The sequence below is a fragment of the Cryptomeria japonica genome, chromosome 7 (assembly GCF_030272615.1).
Source record: "Cryptomeria japonica chromosome 7, Sugi_1.0, whole genome shotgun sequence".
NCBI lineage: Eukaryota > Viridiplantae > Streptophyta > Pinopsida > Cupressales > Cupressaceae > Cryptomeria > Cryptomeria japonica.
This window is the reverse complement of record NC_081411.1, coordinates 359,352,833-359,378,945: the sequence shown is the minus strand read 5'-3', so window position 1 is coordinate 359,378,945 and position 26,113 is coordinate 359,352,833. Positions and strand designations below refer to the sequence as shown.

At 34.6% G+C, this 26,113-nt stretch overlaps 1 protein-coding gene across 1 annotated transcript; it reads right to left on the bottom strand.

The window, feature by feature from the left end:
• Positions 1–5,660: 5,660 nt before the first annotated feature.
• On the bottom strand, positions 5,661–6,819 carry LOC131050269 (probable glutathione S-transferase). Its single transcript, XM_057984458.2, has 2 exons — positions 6,267–6,819; positions 5,661–6,115 (listed from the first exon to the last, which is right to left on the bottom strand). The coding sequence occupies exons 1-2, from the start codon at positions 6,573–6,575 to the stop codon at positions 5,747–5,749; spliced, it is 678 nt and encodes a 225-aa protein (XP_057840441.2). The 5' UTR covers positions 6,576–6,819; the 3' UTR covers positions 5,661–5,746.
• Positions 6,820–26,113: the final 19,294 nt, after the last annotated feature.

Sequence of the window (26,113 nt, the reverse complement as noted above, 5' to 3'; positions counted from 1 at the left end):
AATGGGGAAATTGTTATTTTGTATTGGCGATTTTTTTTCTAGGGTACGAAAAATCCATAAATTTCTGGCGAATAATACCTTGTTCTATGGGGAAAATATTTATTGTGGGAGGTGAATAATTTTTGTTAAAAGGAACAAATATATAATTGTATGAGTGAAAAATTTTACTCCGAACGAAAAATTATTTAAATGTATTGGCGATTTTTATCCACCGCTTGAAAATTATTTAAATGTATTGGCGATTTTTTTCCACCGCTTGAAAATTATTTAATTTGTTTTGGCGAATATTTTGTTATTTATGGTACAATATATAATTTATTGGCGATTTTATGAATTCATTGCCATTAAAAGACAAGGCAGTGAAGGCACATCACATCACATAATACATTGAGTTCGGACTCTGCATGATGTATCAATAAGCGCGACCTCTTTGACACGTGAAGGGTGACACATACCTAAAATATATCAATGATTTTAAACCGTTCGATGATTGTAGATCAATGGCTGAAGTTTTATTTCGGCCCAATTTTCTGAAGAGAACATAGCTCACTAAAAAGTGCCCAGAATGGAGTTGGATTCAATAGACACGTATCAAATGTCACAAATCACGATCGATAATTTCGTTCATTTAATATATGTCTATTCACTTATGGCAATCCACTCTGTCCCCACGACTTCCAATGTGATACTTGCCAATTTGGTACTGGTTCATAGCTGTTTCCATTTTCGCACAATAGTGCATTTATGGGAAATATTTGCAGAGATACAAAAGATTCAAAAAAAAATTATTGCAGTTAATATGGTTAAAGAAGTAATTATTACAATCAAGAGCTTCAACAATTTATATACGATCTCTCACTCTGCTTCTTTCATCTTCAATTAGCCTTTGCCATTTGGTAGATAAATCGTTGGAGCTCACGGTATTTTAGGTTTATAGGCTCAGGTTGTTTAATTTGTTAATCTATTTTCTCAAGATGGACACTCCCATCTGCTTGAGAAGCATTTCTACAGAGGACCAGAGGGCCTTTCTAGTCTCTGTTAGAGACCCAACCCTCGAATCAGTCTATAATGAGGTTGGGTCGTTCACCAATTAGGCTATGCAGATGGTGTTGGGCAGAGAGTTTTTGCGAAATGAAAAATAGGTACCGTGTTAACACAGACATTACATCCCGCTTCTTAGCGTCTCTTGGACCTGGGAGGAGACAAGGTGGATATGCTGATGCTGTAGAGGAAGGTTTTTAAGGAAGACTTCCTTGGAGACGACATTACTCTTGTCCTTGCATAAGTAGGGGTGGGGATCCCTTGGGCAAGTGAATTATCCAAGCTTCTCCTCCCTGACCAAACAGTGCCAGTGGCCAGGCAACCGTTTCTACTAAACCTGAATGCGGAGCAGTTGACGCATCACAGGAAATGGGCGTGGATTGGCAGGGACTTCCTTCGGAAATGGTTCCTCCTAGATGACTTTCCAAACTACATGTGGATTGAAGAATTCTCTCAGCTTATGCTGTATGGAGAATTCTACATGGAAGGAGGGTCAGATTCTTAGGGCAAAATTGTAAACAATTCCACTACCTGTGCCCTAGCCTCGCCCCCCTGTAGTTTTTTTTTCCTATGTCCTCGAACCCTAACAGGCTTAGTGCCAGTGGCTCACTCATTTTGGCTTTTAAGTTTTGGGGGGACTCAAGTCTCAGACGAAAAAATTGTAAATTTCAAAAGCATAAATATTAATGATAATTTTTCAAATTCCATGGGTCCCCCTAGCTAACAAATCTTCACATGGCTATAGGCGAATTAAGGTCATTTATTAAGGCAACCTCGGAGAGTGTAGGCGAAACAATTAACTTTACCGTGTTTCAACCATATATTGTATTGGCGAAATCATCGCATAGAAACATTTAATTGCATAAAACATATGGCGATCGGGTCGTGACTTTGACGGAAATTGATAATGTTCTGGCGACATGGCCACCCCCAGTCGGTACAAAATATTCGCCATTTCCGACATGGCCGACGTGAAAAATTCGGCATTGGCGAATATTCACCACTAAAGTAATCTTTGCTTTTAATGCAATTCATCTCTTGCTTTTGGAGAGGGGTTTTTTTCCCATGTGGTTTTTCTCCTATTCTCTGATTACAGAGACTTCATTTCTTTGTGTAAATGGGGTACCTAATTTGGCCTTTTGTTTTTAGGACCCATTTCTATATTCATGCATTTAACGTATTTTAACTCACCCTAAGTTTCACTTAAGGGAGGGTGTTAGAGGATATTTAGCTTTATTAGGTTCTTTTATACAACTAGTTATGCTTTTTTTCTTAAGTTCACTTAGGAGTGCTTATTTTAGTTGTGCACCTAGTTTAGCTTTTATGCATCTATTTTAGTTGGAGTTGAGCTTTATTTAACTCCTCAAACTTGCACTTTAGTTCTCCTCAATTTAGCTTTGTTTTTTATATATAAGCACCTCATTGTACAATTGTAATTCATCTTGTAATCCTATATTCTTTTCTTTAGAGTAATATAACATTCATTTGCGCAACTCTCATTTATAGAAGGTGTTCTTATTTGTTGTTTGATCTTGTAGGCTTGTGTTGCAATTTTTTTGGTTGCAAAATTCAAAATGGTATTAGAACTTCTAAACTTCAACATGGTATCAAAACTTTGAAAATTCAATAGTTTTCAAAGCCACCACCCAAAGAGAGCTCTCAAGTAAAATAGTTTTCATGAAACAAATATAAATAGGGCTATAGAGAAAACATTTAAACCACAAATTTTTTAACAACACTAATGAATCTTGAGTGAACTTATATGCAAAAGAAGATTAGGGGATAAAGTACTTAGAGATAAAAATAATTTTATATGCTTGCAAATCATTAAAAGCCCCTTAAAACACCATCGTATTACTAATGTTTCTCTACAGTTTCCTGATTTTATATTCCCCAATCACTTCTAATGATGGTGGTGTGAAATTCAAATTAAAAGATCCAAAAATATCCTCTAGGAAAGGAATGATAATTTCAAATCTCTCTATGTCAATCTATTCAATATTTTATATCTATAATTTCTATAAGAATTTCATAGTATTGTCCTTGTTTTGCAATTTCATATTTTACCATCCTATAAAAGTAAACATCAATATGTCTACATAAGAGTAAAAGCAATAATAATACTAACTTTTATAAAATACACAATCAACAATATTCATTACAATTATTTAAATTTCATATTCACTTATATTTACAAAAATGATATTTCTCACAATTATATTATATATGAAATCTATTGATAGTGATAAAGTGAGAAATCTAAAGTACAATAATAGTTACTTTTAAGATTAATTTTTATAAAAATTAATTAATTGAACAATAACATAATATTAAACTCTAATTTCTATGAGAAATTTATAATCATCAACTAGTATAAATAATCCATTTCAATATATATCATTAAATAATCATAATTTGATTCACAATATATAAAATCATGAGTGATAACATCAAATCAAAGTCTATTAAGTGGAAAATAAAATTCTAGAAAAGAATATGCTTTACATTCTTTCCCCAAATATTAGAATTCCTTTTAAATTCTTTAAGAAGAGAGTGTAAAGAAACCCATCATTATAATAATGTATCAAAATGATAAAATCAAAACACTCGAGATCCTTCATTCCCTTTAAATTATGAGTAAAAGAAATAAGATTTGCCACAAGCGAAGCAAGTTTAGACAAAAATAAAAATTAAAACACTAGAAGTTCAAAATTTTCATTTAGGGAAATCATTACCTAACAAATAAGGGAGTGCCACATCTCAGTAATAAAATAAGGGTTTAAATACTCTCATACAGTCTTTAAGGAAGCTTGTATTGTATTAGAGAATAAACTATGAGGAATTGAGAATAATATGTTAAAATGAAAGCATGTCCTCCCATAAATAGAACAATAAATTTGCACATATAGAGGTAGGACCTTACAACATGCTAAAATGTTGTGTCCATTGATTATACATTAGATATGTTCAAAATTTTGCATGCTCATCCATGATCATTGTATTGAAGGCCATAATTCCCATGATTTTATAAAGAACTTTGTGTTGTCCAATTTATGAAATGAAAGAACAAGATAACTTAAACAAAATGTGTAGATATGATTCATTCATTCATCTTAAAGCCAAAAAAGTATTATATTTATAAATGTGTGGAAAATAAGATTTTGGAAGTCAGTAGTGGGTGAGAAGAAGAGCAAAGAATTTGGACTCCAACCGCTATGCTTATATATTATGTGAAACATAAATTTTGTTGGGTTCATTTTAATTTTTATTGGTCAATGAATTCTTAATTCTCTCGGAAAGCTTGTTGGAATGAGAATCATTGAGCTCTTTTGCATTCTAACTATCTCGCTTTCTGGTAGGGGTAGTAACAAGGAGTACAAAGGTGGACTAAGACATTTGATTTTGTTGGTTATTGTAATGGATGAAGAGTCCAAACTAGGGTATTTTGGGTGTCAGGAATACGAGGTAGGCAAGTTATGTTTGAATCCTTGTTTCTCTTTATCATGCTTTATAACCATATGTTGTATGTTTAAAGAAAAAGTAGACCTAAAACAATAGTCTTCTAGTCCATTATGCAACTTGTTGAAGAGGATCTTAAATCGAGACTACATCTCTTCCCTCCCACCTATGGATAATGGAAACTTAAATTCTATGTCCACTAAGAATTCACAATTTTTAGTTTATACTATGCTACTTGAATTCATTTTGAAGTCGTCCATTAAGAACCACTCGAATTATTGAATAGATTGCATTTATGTTGTGTAATGCATTTTCAGTTAAATTGAGGATTGGATAAGAGATTTCAGAATGTAACTTTTTTTAATTATGTATAGTATATTTTTTTTTATGGTAATATAGATGCTTAATGAAAAAAATATCCTAGGGATTGCTTTATAACCCACATAACCTGTCCTTTTTCCCAAGCCTTCATACTTATAAAATCATAAGAATGTCAAATTACCGTGATCAATTCACCTCCGAGAGAAGGCGCAATAAGGGCAATATGGTGAAGTTGAAAATCATGATATTACATTGCTCTTTATCCCCATGTATCATCGTACTCTTTAAACCATTTCTTATCTCATGAACACAAGTCTTTCATATTCCAATCACATTTTGACTAATATAGTTGCTGATTGTAATACAAAACGTGCATAAAACGGCTCTTAGTGTCTTCCTACTTTTATTAACTGCAATCATTCATAACGAAAATTCTAAGAGCAATTAACTATAGATATGACTGGTTGTGTCTTCACCTTTATTGAGATAGGTGAATCAAACAATGCCCCACTAAATTATTTGTGTTTTCACTTTAAAACAACCACCATAGATGGAAGAAACATCAAATAAAAAAACTACTTATTCATCCAAGAAATTATCTATTTTTTTAATTTTTATTTTTTTTAGATTGAAGTATCCGGGATGCGTCCTCCGATATCATATGAGCTGGGGGAAAACTAGACCTTGTGACCTCGTACTTTACCACTGAAAGCTCCTGCCAATCAAGCTAGACCCCCAGCCCATTCTATTCCTCCGTATATCTCTTTTATTTAACAAATTATTTGCATACCCTACACAAATTAAACAACTAGACCCAAATTATTTTCAAAGCTCCAGCATTTACAAACTATTATTCATCTATTACAAAGAATGGACTCATCTAACAAATACCCACATGCTGCACAGTTACAACTGATAATAAAATCTAATCGACCAAAACTTTCTTCCTTAGATGTAATGCCACTTCCAGAACCTTATCAAAAGAGGGAAGGACTTTCTTGACACTGTCCCTTTCAATACACCTCTTAACCCATGCATCAAGCAATGGATATTCACTTTCAAATGGTATCTTGAAATTCCCAATAGTTTCAAAAGCATGGAAAAAAGAAGCATAGGGAATGAAGACAATATCTAGGAACCCAAAATCCTTTCCACTGAAGAAAGGTAGGGACCCCCCTGCCGACATCTCTTTCAATGCACCTTCTAAAAGCTGAAGTCTCTCCAACAGGTTACGCTTGCCCTGCTCCTGATCCTCACCTTTCGACTTCACTATAGGAGCTACTGATTCATAAAACTACAAGCACAGAAGTTTTTTTTGGTTAGACAATGATCCCATGAAAATAGATGACACGAAATTCTAAAGAACCCGACCAAAACCTCAACAACTAAAAAGTTGAATAAATAACTTAAATGCTAATACCAAATAACACAGTGAAAACCCTTACCTTATTCGCGAAATCGGCCCAGAAGCGGGCAGTGGCACGCTCATATGGCATGGAGGGTAAAAACTGATTAAAATTCCAAACCTCATCAATGTACTGAAGAATTATAAGGGACTCGCATATGGGCTTCCCATTGTGGATCAATACAGGTACTTTCTTGTGAACAGGATTCATTTGCAGGAGGAGGTCACTCTTCTTAGTCAGCAGGTCCTCTTCCTGGTATTCATATTTCACGCCTTTCTCTTCAAGACCAATCAAGACAGACATGCCAAAGGGACTGACCTTTGTACTCATTACCTTCACTTGCTCCATGTCAAGCACACCCAAAACTCAAAGTTCAACAGCTGTAGATATTCTCACATAAAACTAAAGTTTAAACAACTGTAGATAATCACACACAAAACCCAAAGTTAAACAACTGTAGATAATCACACACAAAACCCAAAGTTAAACAACTGTAAATTTTATCGTTGATCTTATAATGAAATGGAACGGAGTGCAGGAAGATATATACATAAGAAATCCAATGGCGGTAAAGATACAGAAGTGGGAGTGGGAGTAGGTACATGGGAGTCCTCACTGCTGCTCGCGCAAGTCGTTGTGCTGGCGTAGGCAGTTATGTAAGATGAGCAGTGCCGTGGTCATTTTGCTTTCCCGAGAGGAAACATGGTCAACTTGGGTAGGTGATTTGGAATATTAACCTGCGGTTTCATTGATACAAATTTATGGTTAGCAAAAGGTTAAGCTGCTATCTTGTTGAACAAGGCACATAGATTTTACTCTTCACTTCATTATGATTGAAAGCATGGGAAGATTATATATCAGTTTAAGATTATATACCTATTATTAGTTCATGTTGATCTTGGACACGTCTATTTTGGGACACATCTATTCTGGTTTCAAAACGACAGTACGATTGAATAACAAGTGTGTTAGTCGTGCGTTTTACACCATCGATTTTGCAATAAACGGCTGCGATTGACTAACACATCGCTATCACGCTATACGAAAGGTTCGTTTTGAAGCCAGAATAGTCGTGGCCTCTATTTTGGCTCCAAAACGACAGTACAGATTGATTAACACGTGTTTTACACTGTTGATTTTGTAATAAACGGGTGTGATTGACTAACACATCGCTATCACTTTGTACGAAAGGTCCGTTTTGGAGCCAGAATAGCCGCAACCGTTGTTCTTAAGGTTGCAATATGAATGGATCCGTTAGATTTTTTAAAAGTTAAAATGAATTAATTTGAAGGTACTAAATAAAAGTAGTTGACCATATTTTTCAATGTATATTTTATGAAATTTATTTTAATATTATGTAAATTTATTATTCTATTAGATAATAGTTGATGCATGCTATTTATTATTGATAGAATATTTTTTAATTTATTTTGATTATAATAAAAGTTAGTAGGGAAATCAATTAGTTTGGTATTATTATTGATACAATTATTTTAAAAGAATTTTTTAAAGTAGTTTCATTAAATAATAGATTTGAATAGTGTTATTAGTCAACTATTTACTATTGATGTAAAATTTTATATATTTAATTTGGCTATGATATTTTTTTTAGTTGTTAAAATATGATCTAATAGTAAAGTAGAATAAAAAATAGATTTTGTAATGTATATTTTTTATTATTGTTTTTAAATTTCACAATTTTTAAATATTATATAATTTCTTGAAATATTTTAATTTAAAAATAAATTATCAACTCAAATTTTTTTTTATTTCTTAAAATTATCATAACCATTTTAAAATGACTGAAAGCAATGTAATTATAATAATGAGATTTTCTATGGAGCACAAGCTCAAAATTTCTTTAGAGAGCACTCAAAGAAAGGAAGCCAAACTTATAATTAAAATAATAAAATAGATTCATATAAATAATTATTATTGTATAAGTATCAAACATAAAATAAGGAGAGATTTTATTACAAATAATATGAAGCGATACCTAAAATAATAGTTAAAGGAAAATATGTTTCAATTATTATGCCGAGAGGGGTTCCCACGATTGCAGCATGCCTGTGTAAAGAAGAACCCTGTTGATTCAATGTGACATGCAAGTTGTGAGGGAAAAAATTAGCAAAGGGTGTGAGTAACTTACCTTAAAAAGATAACGTCAAATGATTCCACTAATTTCCATTTGAACCGTTTCAAATTCTTGTTGGTGGTAGCATGGCACATTCTATTTGATTCCACTATATTTTTTTTGAAAGAATCCCTTTGTTTTATCTTTCCCACCATCTGTAATTAGTTCCTGTATTTATTTTTAGTCTGCCATGTTCACTTGAAGATCAAATTTCACTTCTTTCATTGGATGATACCCGAATCTTTGTTTTGAACTACATGATCATATTTGTTGAAAGATATAATTATTTTCATAAGATTTTTGAACCTCTGTTATAATTTGATTGTTGTATTGGATTTCCAAGATTTCTAATTTTTTATTATATAAAATTTTTATTCATAATAGAGCAACAACATAAACAACTGGCATCGCACAATCAGACGTCCAAAAAAAGCCATTAAGCTAATTTACTAGAGAGTACCAAAAACACTAATACTCGAAACTCAGCCCCCCCAACAAGACAATCCATCCAAAATAAAAACATATAATTAGATATAATCATAGTATCATATAAACCATAGCCTAAATAACCACTACTAAGAGTATATTGTCAAAAATAACCAGAGTCTTAGCTGGCACAAAGGCCTCATTAAACATATTTAAAAGATAATTAAACCTTTGTTGCATAGTACATTTGAATGATATATGGTCTACTTAATATTTATAAACATCATATATGTTATGTAGTAAATTTGAATGTTCTATCATCTACTTAATATTTATAAACATCATATATGTTTGGATGTTCGTTTATGTTCTTAATATTTTAAAATTTGATCAAGCTCAAATGCATCACACAATTTTTTCTCTTGTAACTTTCATTCCATTCTTTAAACCCTTATCTTGATTTCATTAGCGATGATAATATATTTATAACATGCATTTTAATCCTTCTTTACTAAAGGATTTGGTTGCTACCTGTCATTTGCATTCAAATCCATTGAAGATGACTTCTTCAATTGTTGTGAATGCAAATTGTAGAGTTCTATGAAGCTCTCTAATGTTGCTTCTACTTAGGGTTGTAATAATTTTTCATGTTATCTAATACATATTTCAATCTCTACATCCACTTTCCATGACATCTACATTGGCCTTGCAAGTATTGTGTGGATGGTGAATCACACAAACAAGACCTTATTTTAGAAATTTACTACTATTATAAAAATTTGGTTGTGAACCACCATAAAAAAATTAGTAAACATGCAAATGAAAAAGGTAATTAAAAAAATGTGTTCAATTATTATAAATAGATAATCAATTCACAAATCTATGTGATTGCTTGATAATGTGTAGATTAATGGCATGCAAAGATCATTGATATTGTTTTGAATGTACCTCTCCTATGTGATAATCTTGAACATGAGTTTGTGTGTGTGTGTGTGTGTGTGTGTGTGTGTGTGTGTGAGAGAGAGAGAGAGAGAGAGAGAGAGAGAGAGAGAGAGAGAGAGAGAGAGAGAGAGAGAGAGAGAGAGAGAGAGAGAGAGAGAGAGAAGAAGTAAAATCTGAATAATTTGGACTTGTGATAGATTAAAGATTCGGTGATATCACATTTGTTTCCTTTGTTTAATCCTATTAAACACCTAATGATTCTTGTTATGGTGTACATGCTCCATGATTCTTCGAGGTAATTTTTCAAATCATTTGTGTGTATTTATCATTTTACAAACATGCATATAGAGAAAAAATACCTCCCATTATGCTAAAGGACATGCATACTTGATTCAAATCTCTTACTAGAAAAGTCCACTTGGCACTTACCTTCATTTCTATTCAGTAAGGAAGATGTGAATACTTCCGAGTGTTAGATATAAGATGTAAATATACATAAAACTTGATATATTTTTTATCAATTGTATCTAAAAATATTTTTGAGAGACTCAAATTTTATTACATAGAGCAACTAAATTGATCGAGAGTGGTCTATATACCATCTACATAAAGTCTCCATTTGGAAAAAGATTATTTTGATGTATTTTTCGAAAAAAATTGAAAACATAACACAATGTGACAATAGATCGAAAACCTTTTATAATATGTTATCTCATTTTATTTTTCTTTTCTTTAAAGTACAAGATAGATTTTCTTAACAATTTAAAATTTTAGGTTCAATTATAGTGAAGCTTAAGTATTCTTGAAAATGATCTCTTAATGTATTTTACATAGATTTTTTAAAATATAACAATGCCAATTATGTATAATATTTAAAATATAATGATAACATAATAAGGAGGAAGGTGACAGTGATAGAGAGGGTGTTATAGCAATGTCCATAGAGCGTTGTTTCATCTTTTCGGTGGTGTATCCCTATTGTGGTTTGTTTTGGCTCATTGGTGTTTGGGTTTCTACTCCTTCCGCATGGTGTCCTAATCTAGGGTAGTGGAAGGGGGGTTCTTGTGCCGCTACTTGGTTTGAGATCAACTCATATGAACCTATTTTTTGGTCTTTTTTCCCATTTCCATGGAGGTTGTTACCAATTGATGCACATGAGTTATGTTTGTTGTGTGCTAGGATCCCGGTGGATTGTATTTCTATGTAGTCATCTTTGGTCTTGTACTGGATAGAAAACCATTTTTTAGTCGCTCTCTTTGGCCATGTTTCTTGTTGTGAGTTGTGGTAGTATTCTTCTAGAGTGGATATTCATATATGCAGATCCTCTGCTTCTTCCATGGCATGTTAGGGGTTTGACTGTGGTATTTTTTGGTGAGTGTTGGGGGTCACTGTTTCTTATGGCTATGTTTTTTTCTTGGGATGATGTGTTTTCTCTATGGGTTAGAGATTTGTTATCTATAGTGGGTTGGATTTGGAGGTGTGTTGAGGGCTAGTTACCCTATGGAAGATTAACTAGAAAGGGCTCCCCTCCCTTTGTGCCCAATACTATGGTGGTCTTTGGCTCCCATTTGATGAGACTATTATTTTCCTAGGTATTTGTGTTTGCCTCTTTCCCTCCCTCATAACCCTGGTTTTCCTCTTGTGTTGTGGCTTGCAGGGTCATCCTTTTAGAGATCAAGTTGGGGTTTTCTCTATTCTTTGTTATGGGAAAGAACCTCTTCCAAGGTATTCATTTCTTCTAGGTTTTTGACTTAGAGTGATGATGTTATCAGAGGACCTATTGAGGTGGTTCTTGATATTTTGTTTATAGGGATTTCTACAAGTAAATTATCTTCTTAGTCCCCTGTTGTTATTATATTTGTAGATAATTGTTTATCTTCCTAATGCTTGTTTCTTTCTCATACATCAAGGGCCATGTTTCTTATTGCTTCTCACCTTTTTGTGGGCTCATCCTTCTACAACTCTAGTATTTTGTTTGATTGGATTGTTGACTCTCTTCTAGAAATAATTTGTTTATGGAGGTGTCTGATGCCCCTTCTAATTACGTGAGGTGAATTCTTGAGAACAATGCCCCTCTTTTTCTTATATGCCTCAAATGTTGATTGTTTTTGGTTGGAGATGGTGTGTAATTGGGATCCCCTTTCTGGAGGGGCTTCTGAGTCAAGTACCCCTCTTCTTGTTTTGATGGATCTAGGATGGACTCTTCTCAACCTTTGGTGGGATGTGACGTGGGGGTTGGTTGAGGTCCTTAGGGTTTTGGGGTTAGTACACTTCTCAAGAGACAATGGTCTTGGATGTGGATGTATGTTGAGGGTTGGTTACCCTATGGGTGTTTCGACAGCGAGGGCTCTTCTTCCTTATTAATTTGTCCCTTGGTAGTTTCTAACCTCCTTTAAGGGATTTCATTTTCTTCTCGGGCTTGTGCTTCTTTCCTTGCATCTCCTCATCCTCTTCTAGTTCATACGGTGGGTTGGTTAAGTGTTCCATTTTTTGGCACTTACAACTCCTTGTGGATTTATTCCTTGTCTGGTAATGTCTTGGCTCAAGGTGGTCAATTTGCTAAAAGGTTGTGGAAAGCCTTTCAAATTTTATTGTACTTCTAGTGCAAGGGGTGTTTGTAGGAAGATGGTTTGGGGTGTTTTCCTAAAATCATATGTTCTGATTAGGTGATTTTGTGTGGTAGGGAAGTTTGTTCCCACTGATTTTTTGCTTCCATAAAAAGAATATGTTGAAGAAAGGGTTTTCCTTTTTGGTTTTTGTATCTTGGTGGTGTCAATGTGGGTGAGTTATGTTGGCAATCGACACTCATCTAGTAAGGTGAATTGCATTTAGGGTTGTCATTGATGCCAACTCATCTTCAAGTGTTGATATTTCTCACCTGGAAGGAATGCTTTATCATTTTGTATTGATTGGGCCAACCGGTATTCATGTTATGTTTTACTCTTGTTAACCGGTTAGTCTTGGTACCGTTAACGTATATTTGAGACCCGGTTAAGGTATTTTGGGACCCCGGTAAATTTTTTGTGGAATTGGAGGTAGCCCATAGGCCAACATTAGATATGATCATTAGGATAATGCACAATACATGTTATGATCCGGTAGTCAACAAGATTACTTTCATTATGAGACCGACATATTGACCAAGTTACAAGGGTATTTAAATGAGAACACTTAGAGATGGAATGATTATGATTATATTATGGTTGTGATGCGGTTTTGGATGCGAATCAGTCAGAGATTAATGGTTTGTGATTTGGTCAGCAAGTGGAAGCTTTTGTGAACAGTTTCACGTGTGTAGTCCCAACCGGTAGCATAACATAGTATCAATAAACCAGTTCAGAGGAGGTTGATAGAAATTAAAATGAAACTTATGCAACATGGTCAGATGCATTCTATAAGTTCATTTTTGTATGAAATCATTGTGTAATGTTGTGTAAGTCAGTGAGACTTATGTTTGAGCAGTGAGCTCTGGGCAATGAGCCTAATTACATGTGCAATCCCTTTATGTAATATTTATATACCTTGATCAAGTATATAGATATTGTGGGTATCATCCCCACCGTGATTTTTCCCTTTACAAGATTTTCCACGTAAAAATATTGGTGTTATGGTATTGTTGCTTTATGTGTTAATTTATTCACTTTAATTTTATATTCTATTAACCGATTAATCATCAATAAGTTCAGAAATTCATTTACCGGTAGAATGCTAATTCACCCCCCCCCCCTCTCTCAGTGTTCTTGGATTCCAATAATTGGTATCAGAGCTTAGTTCCTCGGAAGAAGTTTAACAACTTGAGGAAGATCCAAAACTTGGACTCAATGGAAACCAGTTTGCAGCAATAGCTTCAACTTGCTCTTGAGGATCTTGATAATGAGCAGGTGAAAAACAATAAAATGAGGAATGAACTGAGGCAAGCCAGAGAACACATCATTTCATTACAAGGAAATCTATTAGTTGCTCAAGCTAAGAGGAAGGAACTTTGTGGTCAACTACAAAATCAAAGTAGTGATGATGAAGATGCTTTGAAAGATCAATGTCAAAAAATCACCCAGGAGAATACTACCTTGAAGAATGAAATGCAAGCCCCAATGATAAGAATTTGCAAGGAAATTGAAGGCGGGAAGAAAAATGAAGAAAATATAGCTCTTGAGCATTGACGAATAGATCTGGTGAATGAAACATACTGACACATGAGAATGACATGTTGAAACTTGAGTTGATTTAGTCTCAGAGTAATGAATAGGAACTTGAGAGACAGATCATAATCATGAGAGATGATTTAACCACTGCAAATGAGTACAAAGACAAATTCAAAGCTATCTCTGCAAGACTTGATGAATTGCTGAAAAGCCAGAGAGATGTTAATGACAAGAGAGGTCTTGGTTATGAAGAAGGTGAAATCACTGGCACTACACAACAAGATCAATCATCCGGTCAGAAGAAGAATCATGCCAACAACCAGAACTAGAAATCACTGGTAAGACAACCTAATGCTTACAAATTCAATGGTACATGCTTTGTTTGCAATAAATATGGTCATATAGCAAGTCAGTACAGAAATATAAATAATTAGAACAATGCATCATTCACTGGTCTTCGAAATGTCAGATGTCATGCATGTGGTAGATTCAGGCATATGGCCAAATAATGAAGATCAAAAGGAAATCAAGGAAACCAAGCGTATAACAAAGCAATTCAGAAGAACAATGATGTATGTTATGCATGCAACAAGATTGGGCATATTGCTAAGTATTGCAGGAGTAAGAATCAACCGGTAGCTGATGGAAATGCAGATGAGAAAGGAAAGGCAAATTTTGAAGATATCAGGAAACAACATGATAGAAGATGGGTTAGGAAATAAGATACTCCACCGACAGATCAACCGGTAGAGCCATCAGGTCCAACACCGAAAGAAGGAAATTCAACTGGTAACTAAGGTACTCTGCCTTAGAGGTAGGCAAATAATTGAAGATCATGCAAACACCCCAGATTAGATCTGTAGTCAAGGAATTGTGATTGCAGATGGATACTCGGAGCGACTTCAATTATTTACCGGAATCTATGTGTAGATTATGTGATCCAATCAGACTTACCGGTAGCATTTATGACAATGGAAAATTAGGGTTAATGACAATTAGAAAGAGAAAAAGTTAAATTATTTCTTCACACAACGATCGAGCATTCTGAAGAGTGATTTTTATAGCATTTCAAGAGTCCAAAGGCAATTTGTGCGAGCTTTTGCATCTGAAGAGCATTTCATCATCTGACAAGACCTTGAGGTAGTTACCATTTGCAAAAACCCTAGATATTTATCATGGCATCATCATCGAATGTTGATACTCTTTTGATAGTGGAAATTAAGAACCACCCTCATTCGAAATTCAAGAATCATCATTTCAAATCTCTTTTGGATGATCCTTTTGGAGCGTTTTCAAGTGTTTGCCATGATGTTCTTCATACCAAAGATATTAGGGCATACATCCATTGTGATATTGAGGATATCGGGAGCTATGAGATGTCCTTCATATTCATTGATAATTTGATCATCGACAATCAACTGAAACCAGAATATGCACATTTGCAAAGGAAGGGTTTTACCCAGTTTATGGATTTTTTGACTTTTGACGAAAATGAATGGGTTCGATATATTCTCAGCCACATTCATGGGGAATTCATATGGTTGGACAGGCCAAATAAAATCACTAAAGAAGTCATTAAGAACATTACATGCCTTCATAAGGTCGGAGGTTTTCCATGGCCTAGGTCAAAACTTTCTAACACAGAACTCTGCAAACTCACTGTTGCCACCTATGATGGTAGATCAATGCGAGTTGATGATATTAGAGACATTGATGTAAAATTTGCAGCGATGGTGATTGGCTACAAAGTTTATCAGTCAAACCGGCTAAAATGTATCTCTGAAACCGCCATTCTCATTGCATATCAGATGGTGAAGGAGGCGCACATTATGACCTGTGCAGTGTAATGTTGAAGGAGTTAATGACCAATCTCTAGAAGATAAAGCAAGATAAGAAGAATACATTCCGGTATGGTTCTTTTATCATATGTTTGGGATTTTATTTTTTGAATATGGTTCTCGATTATGGGAAAATTCAATGGGATTTTGATAGACCGGTAGCAACCCAAATAGCTCAAATAATAGACCAACAAGGTGATGAACAACAAAAGGCTAATATGTGGGCATTTTTCAAAAGTTTCCAAGAAGAAATGAAGAACATGGATATAATTCCTAAGGAAATTGTAGAAAAATATAAGGATACTATCTTTTTTATGGTTAATAAAGAAGAATGTATGATGGAGGCAGTCCAGCCTAGAACAATCTAAATTATGCTAATGGGTTATGAAGTGGATGAGGCCACACTGGATGCTTTTGCACAACACTTACTGAAAGCTCCATTTGATGAGAAAGAAGAGAAATTTGGCACAACTCAAGAGAAGGGACTAAAAGTCCATCAAGACTAAGTTGCACTCGCCATTAAGAAGAAAATGACAAGGATTGCAGCTCATATGTTAATCAGTGAGGGTCAATGATAGGGCTAAAATTGAACAAAAAGTTAAAATCCTTGAAGCCCAAAGGAAGGAAGAAATGAAGCAAAAGAGGAAGCAGGAGAGAGAAGTGAAGAAGGAAGCTTAGACCACACCCAATGTTGTACTGATTTCCACTGAACCACCAAAACAATTGGAAGGACCATCTGGTGAGCCTGCCTGCCCCAAGTCGAAGGAATTAGTGAAGAGGAAGCAGAAACTGGGTAGATAGTACATGACTGTATCTTCAGAGAGGACTGAATTTGATGAAAAGATCAAACAAGCTCTGAAGAAGAAAGGTGTCTTTGCAAGGGTTGTGAGAGAAAAGAAGGAAGAAAAAAAGAAGCAACCTAAGAAGGAGCCTCCGGGAAAGACTCCTAAAATCACAATTATACATAAAATGAATCCTAAGTCAGATGAGTAGTCTAAACCAGAAGCAAAAAGAAGAACCGGTAAGAAGAAATTAGATGCTCAAAACATTATTGATCATATTATTAATGATGGTAATTTGGATAACATTTCTACATTCTATGATGATTTTGATGATAAAGACAAGAAGCAGCTAGAGGAGGCAATTGTTTTATATCTTGATTCTTTTAGTAGGACTTTGATTGAGTCAGAGAAAATTTTGCCTAAGGAGTTATATGATAAATTAGAGGTCAAGAAATTACATGCTCAGAATTTGGACCAGAAAAAAAATGAAACATAATTAGTTAATCTTTGACCATCAATAACTCCACCTAAGATTTCATATTTGATCAATAAGACCAGTTCAACATAATTTAATTCCAAACATTGGATTAATAACTTGATGCTACATAAATTTGAAGAAATCTGGAAGGAGACCATTGACATATGGGTGAGAATTCTTTTGAATCTTGGATATGAGTTGAGTCCCAGTTTTGTACAGTCATAAAATATTCAATTACCTAAGGAAAAGGAATGGGTAAAAAAAGATTAGCAGAATGTGGATACTAATCTACTAGTTATTACTCCACCAGTTACTACTCAATTGACTACTGAGTCCAATTTGTCACTAAGGATACTGAGAATCCTCTGGCAGCAAATATACATGATGTAGAGGATGAGGTTGTAAAGGATAAAGATATTGAGGATAAGGTTTTAGAGGATGCACCTAAATAGAGCGAGGCACCAAGTGGCGAAGCCACTAGTGCACATGAGGAGGAGACTTCAGAAGATAAGTCACTAGCTGACATAGGCAAATAGACAGTGATAGATTTCCCTTCTAGTTTGGCAATTGACACATAATCTTTAGCCAAAGGGAAAATGCCACAATTTTCTATTAGTTTTGACAAGCCCTATCATATGATGTCACTGACAGAGAAAGTTTTGGCCACTGTAGCACTCCAAACACAGGCAACTCAGGAATTGGCACAAGAGTCTAAAGATAGACAGTTGATTAAAAATACTTTTGAAGTTTTGAACCGACTTGTTCCAGAATTCGAGGCTAAGGAGAGCGCAATCTCATCTATTAAATCGTAGGAGTTAATTGATTATATTCCTAAAAGATATGATTCTTTGGTTAAGATTTTTGTAACTGAGGCTAAATAAAAATTTGTTGAGGCCTGGAAGCAGACATTTTTGTAGATGATTGCATCAAAGAAGGCAAAACTTCAAACTTGCTTACAATATATTGATGATGCATTAGTGGAAGGTGGTAAGGTTTATTCATACACTAATACATTTGGACTAGATTTCCAATGGAGGTTTCCGACGGAGAAAGTATATTGTGACCAAATTTGATTTTTTTTTGAAAAAATGCTTGAATTCATCAGAATTCTGACGGTAATATGCCATTTGGTTTCGATGAAGAAGGCATTAGTAATGAAATTTGTTTTTTTCAAAAAAGTGCTATAGTTAGTTGTAATTCCGATGACAACGAGCATTACTTACAAAAAAAAAAGAGGGCAAGTCATTTGTGCATTGCAATCCCGTGTAGGCGTCCGTGGCGACTTCAAACCCCAACAAGATCAAACCCGCGTCGAAGGAATTTGTGCATTGCAATCCCACACAGGAGGTAGATTCTTTACCTTAATTTCATGTTGCAAAAAATTACACCATTCAAGAGATTCTACAACTTTTGCTTTTATACATGCTAGCTATGCTTGCATTCTTGTGGGATATTGACCAATTGTGGAAGCAACTCTTGGAGTATGAGAGATTCCTTTTTTATACAAAAGAAGCTAAGAAATGAGACATGTGGTGGTTAATTTCCCAAGTTTTAGATGCGAATTGGTCAGTCGCGTATTCATATTGATTATCCAATCTCAAGCCGGATGGCTCCTAGTCAAAGGTGTGGTTCCCTGAATGCATAATACCTATAGGAATCCACTCCTCGTAAAACCATAGAACTGTGATTGAGGAGTGAGCGTTCAATTTTGTCAGAGAAATCCCTTCCTCCTATATACATGTTGATTGATCATTATTGTACGAGCTAATATATAGGCGATGTCTTCCTCTGGCTGCTGAATCGATGGAGATCAAACCAACGCAAAAGCAAAAAATGGGAATGAATATTATTCAAGTGATTTGCAACCTTCATTCAATGTTGTTTGGCAAGCCTTTCTTTCTCTTGCCAGCCAGCCTAACACACCCGACCCGGAAGCCCTAGGGAGATACAATTGTGTTCGGTTCAGCACAATCCCAACCTAGAAGGGGTGGACTGAAAATCTCCAACCACACAACTTATCACTTGGTAATTAACATACAATATAAAGCTAGTCTATATGACCCCCAAACCATTTTCCTATTGTCTCAAGTTACCCTAGTTTAGGGTATTGGCAGTTTTTACTAAATCTTCTCTATTTTAGGGTATTGGCAACTATTTCTCCTTTTGCATAGTTTTAGGTGGCATACAAAGTCATTGCCTTCTTTGGCTTCCTTGCAGCCTCAACCTCAATGATCATCTTTTGCAAACTTACTTTCTTCAATACTCTCTTCTTTATCCTTTCAAAGTTGAATTGTAGCCACTTAGGAACATCTAGATTCTCATCACTTTGGATGGACGGGTTCATGGTAGTTACAACCTACTTTGGCCTCTGTTCTTCATCTTGTTGCTTGTGCACCTAAGTTTAAAATTTTGGAGGATTCATCTTGGGGGTGGGGGCCTAGATAGATCCTCTTTTTCTTGTTCTCCATACCTCTTTGACTCCATATTCTAAGTTCCTTCTGACTTATATTTCATTTTCATGAGTCAACTTATAGTTCTTAATTCAGTTATAGGCTAGTATCTTGTGTGTTGATTGTACCTCTTAGTTTGATAAGGTTTTGGGTGGAATTTAATCTCTAATTTTGAGGAAAAAGTTTCCCTATAAATGTAATTTCAAAATTCATTTTGAGGGTCTAAGAATTGATTAGTTAAGGTCCAAGTTTAGTAAAACTACTTAGTGTGTTTTCTTTCAAATGACATTTAGCAATAGGCTGTAGATTGAATACTTGTGCTTTGCTGGTATATTTTGAAGGATTAATGGAAATGAAGTTCATAGTTTGCAACAGTATTGGTAGTCTTTTTTGATTTCTTGGTATTCTTTTATTTCTTTCATTTTCCTTATTCCTGAATTAATATTTACATTTATGAAACATCTTCTTTGTTATAATCAATTTGTGCATCTTTTGTGGTGAGGTTAATAAGGACCATGTGAATGAATAGTAGTAGTTGTTCTAGAGCTTTCCTTGGTCTCATTTTCATGTTAGAATTGGCAATTTTGGCATGATAAATTATTTACATACAAGGTTATTTCTAGATTTTGTTGATAATGTGGGTTTAGGTAATACTGATGATTCATTTTCTTGTAGCCTTGTTCTATCTTTTGCAATTTATTTTAACCTTTTAGCTTAGGCAGATTGAGAAATCGACATTTCAACTTGATTAGTGACATTTTCCCCTTGAACAACTTGATTAGTGACATTTTCCCCTTGAACAACTTGATTAGGAAATGATAAATTCTAAAGGTAAGCTAACTTAACTCAAGGGACCGAGATGGTATCCTACCATGAAAGATGATAGTTCTAAGCAAAAGACTACCTAGTGATATGAAAGTTGTTGCAAGATAGTAAGGACAACAAGGAAATTTATTTTGAACTTTGACAAGATTGAATCTTTGGGTGGAAGTTTGAATGGATTGATAGCGAAAAGGAATGGTGATCAGAGAATCCAATAAACTCAACCAACAAGGGAGATATTTCTCCCAACTCACCTATTCAATTAGGTGTCAACCCTTCACTTACTCACAAGACCCCTCACAAGGCCACAAGTTACTCAAAACGATTCAATACCCCAAAACACACCCATACTCACCAACCCTCACCCAACCATTGAATCACACTCAAATAGGACAAATAAAAATATCTAAGTCACAATCCAACTCTCCAACATTCAATCACCACCAACACCCTCAACCCTTATTCACACAAATCCTCCTTCAATTGGGTCTTCTAATCCCCCCTGGTACTCAACTCACAAAATGTACTAGATATCCAAAAACCAATGTACTTTCAGATACTCTTACAATAACCACTCAATATATACCACCATGGGTCTTTACCCTCCCAACCACCCAAAGGTGAAAGGAATATTCACTGCTGCAACACTCAATTTTTGTTGTTGTTGATCTTTCTAGTTCTTTTCTTCCTCTTCAACATCTCCCTCTTCATTAACCTTCTTCTTGCCCTTGTCTTTATCCACCTTCTTTGGCTTTGTTCAGCTATCCTGATAGGAGTCAAATGGTTATCCCAATGAGGGGGAAATTCTATCCCAGCTAGTTGATCATAGTTCTGATGTATAATTTCAAGGTCCCTAACTTCTTCATCCCTTCTCATTTCATATTGATGTTCCTTGCACTACTGCAACCTTAAATGATATTAAATAATATCTCTTGCTATAAGATTTTTTTAGTTACAACACTTGGCATATAATTTAAAGAACTAAGATGAACTAAGCCCTAAGAGTCCTATATCTCATCTTAAATAATAAAGAGAATATAGGGCTGCATCTATGAAGAAAAAAAATGTTGGAAAAGACTATTTCCACCTACTTGGCCACCTAGGAGTGGTTTTTGAGGTGTATTCAAAGCTTTTACTCCTTTTGTTGCATTTTCACTTGAAATATGGTTGAATTGACTTTGTAAGCTCCTAGATACTTGGTACATGCTCTAATTGAGTTAAAAGAGTCTCAAGACTACCCTATAGTCATGCTCTACCTTATCCAACTACTCAATTAGCTTCCCAAACTTATAGGACATAGGGTTTTATTCCTTACTTTGAGTTGAAATTGTCTTGGGTTAGATATAACTAAAATAAGCCATTCCTTCAACTACTTCAAAAATCATCAAAAAGACTTCATACTACTATCTACATGTGTTTCTATCCTTAAGAAGTCTAATTTATGCAAGTGAAAAAACACCTAAGAGGTCATAGCTACTCCTTTTGACTTGGTAATATTCATGGTTTTTCTTTGTCTATTTAACTTCATTCCTTTCATCTTACCCACTATCTTGTAGCATACTTTGTTTTCTTTTTTAGTGAATTGCATTTAGTGGACTGTTGTGCATCTTTAAAATCATTTCACAACTTCAGGAAATGGTTTTCCTTCTTTATTACTTGACTATATCATTTAATATGCATGGATGGTATTATCATTTAATTTTCAAGATGGACCTTATATGGATGGTCCTTGCACCTTTTGAAATTGAACTTTTGCAAAAGTCCAAATTTGGAGAGGAAATTCCTACTCTTTGCGAATCCAACATTCATCTTTCAAATTTTAGGTCCAATTTCCATGAATAAGGGTTCCCAAGACCCTCGTCCTATAAACATGAGCCATGAGGAACATAATGTATAAGGGAATGAACCAAATTTATGGAAACATTGTCAAACCTAAGTACAATTAGGCATAAATAAGGCACAACCACTTAAATTGAGTCCAAACCTAGTGTATATTTTTAAAGAGATACAACTTATGATGCAATATTTAGCCCCCTCTTAGCAAGAGTATGAAATTATGCTCATCTACTCTTGGTAAAATATGGAGAAACCAAATATTCTTTCACCAAGATATTGAAGAGTCAAGATGACTACAAGTTTGGAAAGGTGGTAGCTCCCAAGACTTATGATATTGTCAATTTACAATATTGAGATAAAAGGGAAGTAAAAAGTGAGTAATATTAGTAACATTGGTAACACACATGGAGCATGCAAAAAACAAAGTTATGACATTTAGAAATAGTAAAATTCATATATTCTCACTACGATCCATATCAAAAAGACAAGGCATAGATCGAGGACTAGTAAGATCCTTATATAGTAACTAGGAGTCATGTCAGAGACACATAAAAGCATGATACCTAAGTTAGTAAGATCCTCTAATACTTAGTCATAGATCGCATTCTAACAACAAATAGAGACCTAATTGTGGAAGTTTGAGGTCCATTGGGAAAAAAGTTGTCATATTGTCATGACAACTTTTGAATTTCTTGTAGAAAATTCTTAAAAATATGGTTGGAAAGTTAGTTTATGGTGGTTTGAGGTTGTAACCCACTTGGATGAGAATAAATAGGCATTTGGCATGCCATCCAAGAGTTTTGCTTAATGAAATTGGGGTTTTATGTTCTTTTTTTGATATTTTGGTATGATTCTCTTCATTTTTCATTGTGAAAATCTTCATAATTTGATGGGAAGTCAATTGGATGTGGTAGAGCAGTGATTTAACTTCATTTTTTCTTTTTGTGGCATTGAATTTCATTATGTTTTAAATTAGATATCATAGTTTTTCCAAAAAATGTCAAAACCTTGCCTAGCTAGTGTTTACCGAGAGGAGTAAATAATGTATAGTTTGGTCTCCCATGCATATAAATTCACCCAAATGTGTGGGAAGACCTTTTTTCACGCTATGTATCATATCAAGGAAGAATTTGGTGGGAAGACCAAGCGATTGGTATTTTGAAGTGGTTGATGATGTAGAGAGGGGTGAGAGGACCCTATGAAACCTTCAGAACAGTTTGTCGATCAAAACCAAATGAAATAGATTAAATTTCTATTACTATCCTAAGGGTATTGATTGTCACAATCATAGTTTTACTACTGATATTGTTTTTGTTTTGACAGAGTTGTGTTTGTAAACCCAAGTGTGGACATGTAATGGATTCATGGGATGTCTTAAGACTACATCAATACTTAACAACAACATAGTGTGTAGGAACCTAAAATATGAAAGGACTACATATTGGAAGGTGCGTGTGATGATGCCATGAAAGGTCTGATATCTCTATGTATCGGACTGAGAAAGCCAGTGAAAGACAAAAAAAAATGCTTTGAGAAGGCAAAAGGTTGAATTGCCTAATGTTTGTTGTTGAAGTGATGTGTGGGGACCCTACCAAGTCAAATACCTTGTTGTAGTTTTAAATGGTGGAAAAAGAATAAGCATTTTATTTACCGTCCTAATAGACCATCCATCATAACAATTATTACCAATATTGATGTGTGTGATGCAAACAAAGTTTTAGAGGAAGGCTCTTTCTATTGTAATACCAAGTGAGTGTTCATAGACCTTCTGTAGGGTCCTCCTAGCCTATAGTTAGGAGTTCAAAGCCTACATACATTGATTTGGCCTTGTGGCCATCAATGAGTGCTCATCCAATAGGACAAGTCTTGAGACTGACAATTTTGGAAGTGTTGCATTGTTGAGAGACAACACTTATGTGTGAACCCCATCTTCACATATTATGATTAGTTGCCATAATACTTGACCCTATCCTCATGGTGTTGGCTCAATTCATATTAGTGTGCTTTGTTGAAGAAACATGATGTGAGAAGTTTGATGCAGAGGCAAGGGTAGAAGTCAGTATTTCATATTAGGACAACAACCACATTGATTAGGCAAGTCAGATAAGGTCTCTCCAATATTTAGGATACTGAATTCACATTAGACACTCATGGATTACCCCAATTAGACATTAGTCAACTTAATATATTATACAAGGATTGCATACCACAAAGCCATTAGATATGTTTTGAGATGAAAAAGATGAGTTAAATGGTTTTGGTTCAATGATGATAATTTCTATTTTCAAGTAATTTAATTTGGTATATTATACTGAAACGTGATTTCATAACTAACATTTCAACTTCTATACAACTATTTTTATAGCCCGATTTTCTTGCCTATGAAGAAAGACCATGTTAGGCAATATCAACGAACAACAAAATAAGGAGACAATTGCTAGATTGTGGTCTAACTTGAAAAGAAAAGGTGATGGAAAATGTTATTGTCCCTGCAAAACTTGTAAGGGGTTAAAGACTAGAAGACTTTTAATCAAAACAACGAAGAAACATTGTAGGCTGCATGGTCGCATTGAAGGTGGACATGATTATCATCCATTGGTAAGTTTTTTGTTATATTGTTTTAACAATTTATATACATAATAAATCACGTGATGATGAGATCATGATCATGGTTTATTTATTTTATCAATTTTATATAGGTTGAGCACCCCGGAGCACATGGTATGGATCAACACAACCCAGAGAATATGGTTTTTGAAGTGGACGAACATGGAAGTGTGAATATGAAAGTTGAAGATAATGATCCCATGGAAGATGATGATCATGGGCCAGAAAACATAATTGAAGATGATGGTACAAATACATTGATCCATGACACATTTAGTACTCGTACAACTGATCATGATGATGAAGATGACCTTGATGTTGTTCATGATGTCCCTCTACTTGAGAAGGCATCTGAGGCCCTTTACAAAGGCTCGCAGACAACTCTTCTCTCTGTTGTATTGTTGTTGGTGAACTTGAAGGTTATGAATTGTTTATCCAACATAACAATGTCACGTATGTTAAGGTATGTCAAATATGTCATAATAAACTGTGAATCATGATGTACCATTAATATTCTTTATATTAACAAATTATATTTTTTTTGCTATAGATTGATAGGTGAGTTTTTGTTACCACCATCAAATATTCTACCTCGCTCATATCGAGAATTATCTGCCGTTATGAAAGATATTGGAATGGAGTATCAAGCAATAGATGCTTGTCCCAATGATCATATTATATATCACAAACAACATGAATTTCGAACTGAATTCCCTGAATGTGATATTAGTAGATATCGAATAGATCAAATAATAAGAAGGGTTCCTCGCAAGGTTCTTAGCTATATTCTCATTATTCCACATATGCAACAATTATTCAAGTGCACTAGCTCGGCACAATTTATGGATTACCATGCACACAATAGAAGTTGAGATGACATTATTCGAATGCCTGCGGATGGTTCAAAATTTATGGACATAGAGGAAAAGTGGCCACACTTTAAAGAAGAACCTCGTAATCTTAGGCTTTCATTGGCAGCAGACAGTGTCAATCCATTTGGAGAGATGAGATCTGTTTACTCAGTGTGGCCTGTTTTTTGTTATCAACAATAACAGTCCTCCATGGATGTCAATAAAGAGGGAGCACATAATGTTGGCAATGATTGTTCCAGGTATTTTATCATTTAAATATAGCCATCTAAATTTAATTATAAATATTGCAGTAAAATGGTCATAATAATTATGTAATGTTTTTGTTCATTCGATTAGGTAAGTACCAAGTTAAAGATATGAATGTATATATCAAGCCTCTTATCGACAAGTTGTTGGAGTTATGGAATGGTGTCACTATGTATGACGTCTCTAGACCAATAGGACAAAGACAATTTCAATTCCATGTGATGCTTCTATGGACAATACACGATGCCCTAGGGCTAACACATTTTTGTGGTATGTTATAGTGTTTAAGTTGTGCATGAACATTATAATTC